The sequence below is a fragment of the Thunnus thynnus genome, chromosome 9 (assembly GCF_963924715.1).
Source record: "Thunnus thynnus chromosome 9, fThuThy2.1, whole genome shotgun sequence".
Lineage (NCBI taxonomy): Eukaryota > Metazoa > Chordata > Actinopteri > Scombriformes > Scombridae > Thunnus > Thunnus thynnus.
This window is the reverse complement of record NC_089525.1, coordinates 8,068,676-8,080,765: the sequence shown is the minus strand read 5'-3', so window position 1 is coordinate 8,080,765 and position 12,090 is coordinate 8,068,676. Positions and strand designations below refer to the sequence as shown.

General features: G+C 38.8%; 1 protein-coding gene across 2 annotated transcripts in view; it reads right to left on the bottom strand.

The window, feature by feature from the left end:
• The window catches only part of aff2 (AF4/FMR2 family, member 2), a 169,347-nt gene that overhangs the window by 103,924 nt on the left and 53,333 nt on the right, over positions 1-12,090 (bottom strand). For both annotated transcript variants that reach the window (XM_067598612.1, XM_067598613.1), the window contains exons 3-4: positions 9,724-10,399; positions 8,411-8,841 (exon numbers count right to left, since the gene is read on the bottom strand). In XM_067598612.1, the coding sequence (XP_067454713.1) occupies positions 8,411-8,841; positions 9,724-10,399 (1,107 nt within the window). The remainder of the gene's footprint in view (positions 1-8,410; positions 8,842-9,723; positions 10,400-12,090) is intronic.

The following is a 12,090-nucleotide window of genomic DNA, read 5'->3' as shown; positions in this document are numbered from 1 at the left end:
TGAGTGAAGCAAGAGTGCATAAGAAGGGAGGTGGAGTTGCCATTTTGTTTGATGAGTCCCTCAAATGCAAGCACATATCTTATGGAAATTTTGCCTCTTTTGAACATGTGGCTTTTCAGCTGAATTACTGCTCTCGAGCTATGTTCCTAAATATCTAACTGTGCAATCTTTTTTGATGACTTTGCTGAACTGCTGTCTATAATCTGTATTGACTTTGACAGTGTAGTTATTAGTAGTTACAGAGGGACTAAAGAACTGTACTGTGTTCTTGATAACTATGGACTGACTATGGACATTTCTATGGTTGTGGTGACTGATGTTGCTCTCTCTGATCATTCCTCTGTTTTCTTTGAGAGTGCACACAAATGTTCAAACAGAAGTAATCACAAAATGGTATATCACTAAAAACACTAGTGAAATATTTATTCAGGTTTCCTCTTCCACACCCGCCCTCGCTTGGGTCTCAGTCAATGGACTTGTAGATCATTTCAATTCTAAAATTACAACTGTTATTGATGCAATTGCACCCACTAAGGTCAAGGTTGTCTCTGGTAAGAAAAGATCTCCAAGGAGAAATGCAACACTGGTCAGAATAGAAAAAAAGAGAGTGTCGAAAAGCTGAACTGAGGTGGCAAAAAAAAAATCTCCAGCTTCATTATGACATCTATAAAGAGAGACTTCACATTTATAATTTGGAACTGAGAAATGCAAGGCAGTCCTTCTTCTCTGACAAATAATAGCCAAAAATAATAATAATAATACTAATGCACATGCCTTGTTTGCTACTGTTGACAGACTAACAAACCCTCCTGTGTCAGTAGCCTCTGAATCTTCTATCCACCAGGGCCTGCAATGATTTTGCCTCCTTCTTTACTGACAATATTCAGAAAATTAGACAAGTAGTCAGTGCCTCCGTATCAGGCACAGGATATGTGTTGTCCCTGTGTCCACTTAAAATCAATTCAAATACCATGACACAATTTTATCCGATCAACCATAAAAACCTGGAGGACATTATACAACATCTGAAATCCTCCTCCTGCTGACTTGATATTCTGGCCACAGGCTTTTTCAAAAATATTTCAAATTGCAGGGCCTCAGATCTTCTACAAATTGTAAACACGTCTCTTCTCTCAGGTTTCTTCCCACAGGCCCTGAAAACTGCTGTCATCAAGCAACTCTTAAAAAACACAATCTGGACACTTCACTAATGAACAATTAGAGGTCCATGTCAAACCTCCTGTTTTAGTTTAGTTAAATCATTGAAAAAGTTGTTTTTCAACAGCTGAACTTCTGGGCACTAAACAACTGTTTTGATGTCTTCCAGTCAGGATTTCGACCACACCACAGCACTGAGACTGCTCTTGTTAAGGTCTTCAATGACATACACCTTAACACTGACAGTGGCAAAATTACAGTCTTAGTATTACTGGATCTCAGTGCTGCATTTGGCACGGTCAACCACAACATATTACTAGACCGATTGGAAGACTGGGTGGGACTCTCTGGCACAGTACTAGTTGGTTTGAATCCTACTTAAAACAGGGACTTCTTTGTGTCTGTAGGTAATTACACATCTGAGTAGACAAGAATGACCTGTGGAGTTCCCCAAGGCTCCATTCTGGGGCCTCTTCTGTTCAACATCTACATGTTTCCACTGGCTAAGATTATGGAAAACAACAAAATATGTTACCATAATTATGCAGACGACACACAAATTTACATAACCTTATCACCAGGGGACTATGGTCCAATACAAGCACTGAGTAAGCGCATTGAACAAATCAATGATTGGATGTTCCAGAATTTACTTCAATTAAACAAAGACAAAACTGAAGTAATTGTTTTTGGAGCCCAGGAAGAACAATTAAAAGTCAGCACTCAGCTTCAGTCAGTAATGTTAAAAACCACAAACCAAGCCAGAAATCTTGGTGTAGTCATGGGCTCAGACCTGAATTTCAACAGCCACATATAATTACAGATAATTACAAAGTCAACCTAGTATCACCTTTAGAGTATATCAAGGATTAAAGGACTTATGTCTCAGCAATATTTAGAAAACTTGTTCCTTGGATTTATCTTCAGTAGACTTGACTACTGTAACAGTGTCTTTACAGGTCTCTCTAAAAAAATCAATCAGACAGCTGCAGCTGATTCAGAACGCTGCTGCTCGAGTCCTCACTAAGACTAAGAAAGTGAATCATATCGTTCTAGTTCTCAGATCTTTACACTAGCTTCCGGTCTGTCAAAGAATTGATTTTAAAATACTGCTGTTGGCTTACAAAGCACTGAATGGTTTAGGACCAAAATACATTTCTGATCTGCTGTTGCGTTATAAAACATCCAGACCTGACAGGTTGTCTGGGAAAGTTTTCTGTTCCCAGTCAAATCTAAACATTGAGAAGTAGCATTCAGTTTTTATGCACCATATATCTGAACAAACACCCAGAAAACCGCAGGTCTGCTGCAACTCTCAGTTCTTTTAAATCAAGGCTGAAGACTTTTCTGTTTGCTGCTGCCTTTTATTTAGTCAAATAATTATTCATTTCTTACACTGCACTCTAACTTTTACTCTTGTATTTTATACCTGTCTTAGCTTGTTTTGTTTTCTATTCTCTTAGCTCTTTAATAACTGTTTTTAATTGTATTTAAATGTCCTTATATAGTGTGTTTCTTTTGCACTTTGTCTCGATGCTTTTAATGTTTTATGTCGAGCACTTTGAATTGCCTTGTTGCTGAAATGTGCTGTATGAATAAACTTGCCTTGCCTTAAAGAGACAGGAGCTAAAACCTATTTCAGACAGAGACTGAACTCGGGGGCTGCATAAAAAGCCAGTATAAGATAAATAAGGATTTTTTTGAACTGTGAATCATGCAAAGCTACTCTAGTGGAGTCCCAGAACAAAAATATAGAGTCGAAATAAGCATAATAGGTCCCCTTTAATATGCAAATTAGCATACAATATGACATCATCTAGTGCCTTACAGCAACAGTATTGCTGCTTCCAATGTCAGCCGCACAGATGTCAGCATTACTTGTTTAATCTACCAGAACTAAAGTCAGTGGCTAAAATATTCCAGGCTACCTCAGGTGACATCTGCATGATTTGAACTTTTCTGAATGTCTCATTTTGTTCAAGATGTTTAAAAGCTGAAAGCGATGCAGATCGAGTTGTTATTTCCTGGCACATATCCACGTCTTTAATATAAAAGGTACATTTTAGAATATGCATTTTGTCTAAATGTGATAGGCTTTTGTGCTTGACATTTGTGATTTTTTAGCACAATTTTATGTTTGGTGTGCATCACAACCTCAATCACTGAGATGTTTCAAACTGTGCCTCCTAAATGAATGTCCAGCTGTCCCAACATAACCTGTTCAGCAGTATATCCCTGCTAACTGCTGACTGCTGCTTAGAAACAGAAACCAGCTTCTGCTGAATCATAAAGAACTTTGACAGACCACAGGATAGAGGGCATAAAGCAAGGATGTAGTGAAGAGTCTGTCTAAATTCATTCCAGCTTTTAAGACTGCTGTCAATGTATATTCCTATGGTCACTTTTACCAGACCAGTGTGTTATATAAAGGCAGGATCTTTTCATGTAAAAAGGCATAAATGAATGCTCTCTGAGAGCAGAATTGATTTTGTTGGTGTTAGCCTCATGGTGATAGCTGACTGGAGGTCTTAGTCTACCCTGCTTCTTATTTACCGCTACATTAGTGGTGAGGCGCTGTGTGCACCTCTACCACACACCTGACGGAAACACCACAGCAGGCCTCCAAATCAGTGTGAAATTACATCAGCTCTATACTTTGAACTACATGTAAATTAAACTTGTCACAGTACTGTTGGAAATGTCACCTGTCACCTCCATGTTTACCTTCATGCAGCCTCACAAATATACTTGTATATCCACTTGACATGAGTGTTGTTTACCAGAATGACAGTGTAGTGGAAACAGTAAGCAATCAAGTGTCACTAAAAGCATAGTGACAGCTTGACCTCATTTGAAGTATAAATGCTTCTCTGAAGTGTCTTCTGCTTCTTTTTCAGTTTAAGATAAGAAATGTCTTTTTTCTTTTTAGAAAAACATTTCTGAAATGGCCTATTTAATTAATTAAAAGGAGTTAGTGAATCATATGAGGATTTTTTTGATGGTGTTTTTTACGCAATGCTATGTAAATGGTCTCATTCATTTTTAATCAACTTAGTACAATATAAATTAAAAGAATGTTTTCTTAAGAAGAATGTCTGATCTATTAGTTAAGTTGCAAATTAAAGCCACACTAATTAATATTTATATCATAACAATAAGTCAGATGTAATGTGAAAGGCATTGCTCATAGTGAAGAACCCACAGAGAACTAACACTTGATATTTCCCCTCAGCTTTACAGAGTTGTTTAGCATCTTTCAGCTCGTTGTTTTGGTTTTACAGCCTACAACCTTACTGTTTTGTTTCAGTCTCACTGTTCTCAGCAGATTAGCTTCAGGTAGCAGGCAGCAGTTTTTAAGTGAAAAAAGCTCTAAATCCAGTGTGCATTACCTGCCCAACACCGAACAGCAGACAAAGTTAGTTACTAGCTTGTAATGGAAGTTAGCTGCTGAAGAGTCAGATATTTCCCTCAGGAGTTCAGGAGCTGGTGGAAAGCAAAACAGCTAAAAGGAGAGTGATAATTGGATCCACATTCACCAGGTAGACAGAAACATAACTTCATATGAGTACTATTTTGCTCTATGTCCACTGGATGTGTAAATAAGCAACTGTTTGCTGAAACATTTGCTTTATGTGTACAGCTTGTTCTGCTCCCCCCCAAGTGGCCAAAAAATAAATTAATACTGCTTTAATGGCCATGCGAGTGTATTTTCTGAATCAGCTTCTTATTATGAGCACTTGGATCAGACACTTTCCTTTTTTTTAATTATTTTTGGGGCATTTTATGCCTTCATTAGATAGTGTCAATACAGGGTTGACAAGAACTGGGATACGACAGAGATCCCCAGCCTGACTTAACCAGGGGACATTGCAGTCCATGGTCTAAATGTCTTAACCTCTGAGCCACCATGAACATAATTTTCTGCCCAAGTTCACATTTAAGATTTATCCTCTTCTCTGTGATTTTCTCAGTGGTTTGATGTGGGCAAGACTCAGTTGGAAAAAGGATGACGCAACATACTTCAGTGCTCCAATCAGGATTTAGAAACATTTAAAACAGAATCTGATCTGATGAGAGTTGGTAGATTTTTGGTCAGTTTCAATCAAATTTGATCAAATCAAACCCACAAAGTGCCAATGAAACAGATTAGTTGAGTTCTTGAGCGCTAAACCCAAAATAAATAATTCCTTAGGCAGTTTCGATTTTCCTTTACTTTGACTGTTGTTTATTTAGTAATGTGATATTTAATGCTACAGATAATTACTTAGGATTTGAAGCAAAGTTTTCAGGGGGTTTTAGTGTTTAGCATGTATACTGAATTTAATCTTTGGGGTTTTTTTGTTTTTGTTCTTTTTTCTACAACACTAAATGTTTGAGTGTGTGTGTTTGTGTCCATAAATAGATTTAAGTCTACTGTAACTGTGAGGAAAAGATCAATAGTGTTAAGACTCTCTCTCTCTCTCTCTCTCTCTCTCTCTCACACACACACACACACACACACTTGGGAATAAAGGGTTCTAATCAATAATTCTATAGTGCTAACAGAAGGCTTCCACAGCAGTTTAAAGGCTTATTGCACACACACACAAACACACACATACACACACATATACACACACACCCTCACCCATACCAACTGAGCAATCAACAACAGCACTGTAAGCCAAATATTGAGTATTTTGAACACATTCATGGCACCTGAACTAATTTGAAAACAGTTACATGGAAATTCAATCATGTTGATTCACTCCTTAGGGATTCTTTTATTGGTTTTGCATTCATGTGACACATTAGGATTACCACTGCTGCTATGTTGCTTAACTCTCAGTTCACAGAGCCATTAATCGAAGGGTAAAAGGTGGCCATTTTACCCTTGTTTTGCCTGCATAAAATTTGCAACAGGATTCGCAAAGTCTTTCATTTGCTGTCTGGTTCAATCCTCTGATTTGCTGCTGCTTGCTGTTTAAGCTGCAGAACACATCCAATAACTCATCTAACCAGAACAAATACAGCGATGATAAGGTGCTGTAATCAGTCAGTCATTGTCTTCCTCTATCCCTCCTTCCCCTCCCTGCCCGGTCTTCTCCACCTCCCCACTTAGTTTTTTTTCATCATCAATCTCCCCCTTTCCTCTTATATCCATCTCTTCCTCCCCCTCATCCATGTTGAGTTTACATTTTCCTTTCAGTGAACTCTCGCTGGAATAAATTTGAGAAGAGTGAAAACTAAATGGTGAGCAGGTGATAACAGAGTATCGATGGATGTGTGGGTGAAACAAAGTGAAAGAAACCACTCATTGCCATGAATGTACTTGCTCTCTTTCTTACCCTCCATAAGAAAGTGTTGAAAGTAAAATATATTTTAATTCCCTCCCTCTCCCCCGTCTCTCTTGCTTTTCTCCTTCTCAGTGCCATATGCTCAAAGCTCCATCTCAGGCTCATTTGGAGTGCGACACACACACACACACACACACACACTGACACACACACGAGCTCTATCAAAGCAAGGGAACAGCTGGCTTGCTCGATATGGATGACTACTCGCCTGTCAACTTGTTTCACACACAGACACACACACACACACACACACACACAAACACACACATCATCATCATCATCAAGTCTGGTGTTTCTTGCTTGTTTGAAAAGGAAAGTGAGTGAGAGATAGAGCGAGCAGGTTGGAGATTTAAGTGAGTGAGTCAAAGGGAGCAAGTGAGAGACTTGTGTCAGATTAATTTGACATTACAATTACTCAAATGTGTCAGTATTCACCGTGATATTACTCAAACAAAGTAATGCAGAGTACTTGATTCGAACAAGAGAGGAAGTTGCTGTTATCCGAAGATGCAAACATGCACTCAAATGCACAAAATCAGAAGCACACCGACAGTATGTATCATTGCTCACCACCACAAGCACACGCTCTTGAATACATTTTGAATTCTATTTTAAGGTGTGATATACACCTTTAGAATAATGGTAGATGCCTCTAAGTTTTAAGAGGGGTCTATTTCAGTGTAAATTTCTCCAGCATAGGTAAGTACTAATAATAGTTTAAGTTAAATTGAAATTATACATTTAAAGAACAACTGTAATCACATGTGGTCGTCCCTTTTTGCAGTCAAAAGTAGTTTTTTATTGATTGTTAAAAGTTTTTTTTATTATCACTCTAAAAGGAAGAAAAAGTTATTTGGGGAAATATCAGAAATGCTCAGCGTGTCGGTGTCTGTGTTTGACTGACAGCAGCTGGCAGACTGAGTGAAAACAAGAGCCAGAGTAGACAAACTTACAGGTCCTGGGCAGACTGGTTGTTAGCAGTGGTACTGAACAGCAATGACCACATTAGCATCTAACAGGTCCGAAGTGACATTTTCAGGTATGCTTACATGCATTAATGTGCTTAATGTGCTGCAGCTGAGCACTTAATTAGCTATCTAGCCTGCTAACTGACAATAGCGGTGCACTTTTCCCCAGTGACTGTTTGTTTGGTGGCTCATTCAACAAGCTAAGGTGCAGGACAAGACGTGTGTATATGTTTGTAAGTCAGTTAAGAAGGAGACTTTAGCAGGAAAGCTAATGTGGGTTATTGTAGTGTACTGTAGTCTGTAGCTTGTGTGTCGTTTAGCAGGATGCTAACAGGCTCAGTGTGACCATCTGCTCTGTCTGTGATAGAATGCCACGTTATCAATTTATTCAAGAGTTGATTTGTTGTATCGAAATACTTCATTTTGGTTTCTGATTTTTTTCTCAAAGGAGAACACAGGACAAGTGATTTACAGAGCAGATATTTATGTAGCAGAACAAAAACAACATGCAGTTTAATTTCAGTTGGACTTTCAATTATTTATGATTAAATGCAACTATTTAAATGTAATTTTATCTAAATAATGATTCATCTTATATCTAGTAACCCTGGCTAGTTACTAACCTAAGCATTATTACTAATAGCAAAGGTTTTGTAAAATATTTGTGGATTATAAAACAATAATTAACACCTGGGTGATAATGAAAACTTTTTTAAAAAGTATTATATGAAATACATTAAAATTATTGAGTATTACTTTGCAAAAATACTTTACATTATTACTTACTACATTATTTGGGACAAGGTTGTAAATAATATGTGATCTGTTACTATTGCTATTTTAACTGCTTATGAGTTAGTGTTAAATGTTAATTTGAGAGAAATCAGTGCACCAGTCATTACTCAACAGTTTCATATGGATAACGAGTCACAGTGGTTGTTCTCTTACCTCCCCTGTGTGGCTTAGACTCAGTTTTGGCAGTTTATTCTTCACGTTCCCAGAGTTTCCTCCAAAAGCCTGACTATTGTTGAATCCCTCTGTGGCCACTAACGGGGGTTTTAGCTGGGGAGAGTCACTGGGTGCCTGGTCCTGGCCGTCCATTGGTCGAACATATGCTGTGGGCTTCTGCTGCACTGCGACTGGCTTCCCTGATAGGCTACCAGGTGGGAATGTGGGCGTGGTCAGTCCTGATGTGGGAGTGGTTAGACCAGGAGTTGGCGTCGTCAAAACTGACGTAGAAGCCAGCGGGGAAGAGGATGTAGAGAGGTGAGAGCTTTCATTTTCAAATGGGGAGGATTTAAAATGTCCACCATTTTCTGTGTTAGTGGAAGACTTAAAATGGCCACCGTCTATGGTAGAAGATCTAAAATTGCCACCATCTGTGAACGAGAAGGAGAAAACCAAAACAGAAAAGTGAGTTGTCTCTCTACAAAAAAATCACCAAAGCAACACCTGTTTTTGTAGAATATTGCTGTGCTCTATTCTGTCAAAATCTAATGAAGTTTGAACACCAAAAATTCACTCTCCCAGATGGATGGAGCCAATCACAATCAAAGCAAATTATGTGTTGCCTGGTGGTTTAGAAATCATCCGGAAGACAGGGTTACCATCAGATGCAGATGTTAATTTTCATAAATCCCAACCAAAAGGTAATACAGTCTGTTTTTCACTGAAATTATTCATCAGCACATGGGGCTCCAGGAAATACAAAGAAAGTGATTGTTCATGAATATCAAAATGTGTTCATATACACATGTCGTGTGAATGACTTTAAACCAACCACATTCATCATTCAGATGTTGCCCACTATTTTTCAAGGAATAATTCAATTTAGTATGTATTTGCTTTCTTGTTTAGAATTAGATGAGATGATACCAATCTCATATCTGTACGCTAAATATGAAGCTAAAGCCAGCAGTTTAATAGCTTAGCTTAGCATAAAAACTGGAAGCCAGGGGAAACAGCGAGCCTGGCTCTGTCAGCACCATTTTGAGATATAATATGTTAATCAGTAATATCAAGTGCTGCTGTCAAGGTTTGTTTTTTATTTAAATTTTGGACAGAGCTAAGCTAGCTGTTTCCCCCTGTTTCCAGTCTTTATGCTAAGCTAAGCTATCCATCTGCTGGCTCTAGCTTCATATTTAGTGTCCAAACATGAGAGTGATATCGATCTTCTCATCTAACTTCCAGAAAAAAAGTGAATACGAATATTTCCTAAAATGTCAACGTATTCTTTTAAGGCCTTTTCATATAGGACTCACCTGGGAGAGGAAGGGTTTTGGAGGGATGGGTAGAATGTCTCCTCCCAGAAGAGGAGGATGAAGAAGAGGATGAAGAGGAGGAAGAAGGGCTTGAGTCTCCCTTTAGACCTAGTTCATCTTTCAGTGAGCTGAACAGCTCCTCATGCCTTTGCATTTGCTGTTCCTCTAATAAAGACATTTTCCCTCTTCCACTTGTTGTTCCTGCAGCCTGCCCCTGCCCTTGTCCTAACCCCAGAACAAGGCCTGTTCCCTGGGCGCTCTGTCCATGGCCTCCCCTTGACCAATCCATGGAGCTCCGGGACTTTTTTGAATTCTGATGTGGCACTGATTGGGCGCTTGATGAGGATGCTGTTGAAGCAGGGGGTTGCATGGAAGTCGAAGATGAGGAGGGTGCATTTCCCATCCTCTTCTCCCCACCTCCCTCCACTCCTCCTCCTCCACCTCCTCCTCCTCCTCCCGTTCCTCCTCTAAGGGTTTCGTTGAAAAGCTGGGACTCCATGGCGGATCTCTCTGTAGCTGAAGTGGTTGGGGTTTGCAGGTTGTTGTTGGCACTGCTGCCTTTGGGGATTCCTACTAAGTGGCTCTGGTTTGAATGGCTGGTTAACAGGTCTTTCATCTCTTCGTAGGAGCCCAGTGTGTTCTGGACGCGATTGGCCAACGCATCACCTTTATTAGTCTGAAAGGAGAAAAGAAAGAAGAAAAAGACAGGAGGGAGGAAGAGAAGGAGTATTAATTAAGTCTTCCATTTTTCCATTTCTCCAGACTTGATGAAAAGCCCTCTTTACTCATCCAGAGAGTAACAGTGAGAGATGAATTGGGTGACCACTGACCAGACATCAGGATGAGATGATTAATTAAACACATGCCACCCTTAAGAGGGTCCAGTCCAGGCTGGAGCAGTAAAATTAATGGGGCAGGAATCATTATTAGCCTGACCCCAGATTCTCAGGCAATCAGCGCTTGGAGGACAGTGCGGGTTATACTGATATATGATGGTATGGCACCTTCAGCTGCTATGTGGTAATGCTGAGATGTTCCTCAGAATGGCTCAAGAGTACCTTTTGTGTCAGTCATTGATGGTTTCTTTAATGATGAAACTACATGATTTGATCATCTGGCATTTTTTGAAAGGACAAGGGCAATCAGCAGGTCTATATTAGGCTTCAGATTCTTGTAAAAAAGCCACAGAAGAGGAGGAAAAAGTGAAGACCGGTAGATTTTTATCCCGTCCTCTGACATTTCTTTTCTACCTTGTGTAGCAAATATTAATCATGAGCAAAGTGTGAATTATGCAAGATCTACAGCCTATAATTTAATCGTGACATTTCATCACGAATTACAGACAAATGATGAACACTGAAAACAGAGAATGAGATCAATGTGAAATGTGGTTCTGTCATTTTATTGGACATCAGTTTTGTGGTTTGGTCAATAGATTTTCTCAGTCATATGAGGTGAATGCTTCACTCTGCTAATCGCCCCTGTGCTGACATGGAGTGATGTGAAATGAAGAAGGTTTAAAGGTTGAAATGCATAAGAAGGAGTGAATAAAAACCCTTTATCTAATTTTCAAGACAAGGTGAAACTGCCTGCATTTAGAGAGGTTAATGAAATCATGAATAACGAATTTATGTTCAGGGAGTTAGCAGCTTAACTAATATAGGTCATTTTTCTTAAAGGAGCATCAAGTTACTTGTAATAATGATGTAGATCTACATGAGTCTGTGAGCATCAATTTTCAAAGTACTGCAGTGACCAGCGAGGAAAGAAATCAGGCATCTTTCACACCAAAAAAAATGTACAAACATTTAAAAAAAACATGATTTTTATGTTTCATTTTTTTATTATGATTGACTTGAATCATGATTCTTGTTTGTGTGTGTGTGTGTGGATTTGTTTTTCCTATGCAAACAGCTTCAGTCAATAACCAAATAATACTGTAATAACAGGCAATGATCTATGCAGAGGTCTTATTGCTGAGGAGGGAATTCTGTGTGTGTGTGTGTGTGCTAGACACTTCACAACCTTACAAATGAGTATAACACCACCCTTGTATTTGCTCTAATAGAGGGCAATGTAAGCATCATTTGATGATAATTGCTATATTGCAATACCCATTTTCATAATCAGACTGGTGTGACAGCAGTTTAAGAAGCAGGTAAAAATGAAATGGGTGGTTTGGTTTCTGGTAAAAGTCACACAACCATCAGGAACATTAAAGCACCAGTAATCTCACAATTATTTCATTAGTCTTCCAATTATTTTCTTCATTAATTGATTGATTGAAATTTTATTTCTCAGAGGTCAAGGTGAAGTCTTCAAATCGCTTATTTTGTCCAACCAACAGTCTTAAACCCCGATGGTTTA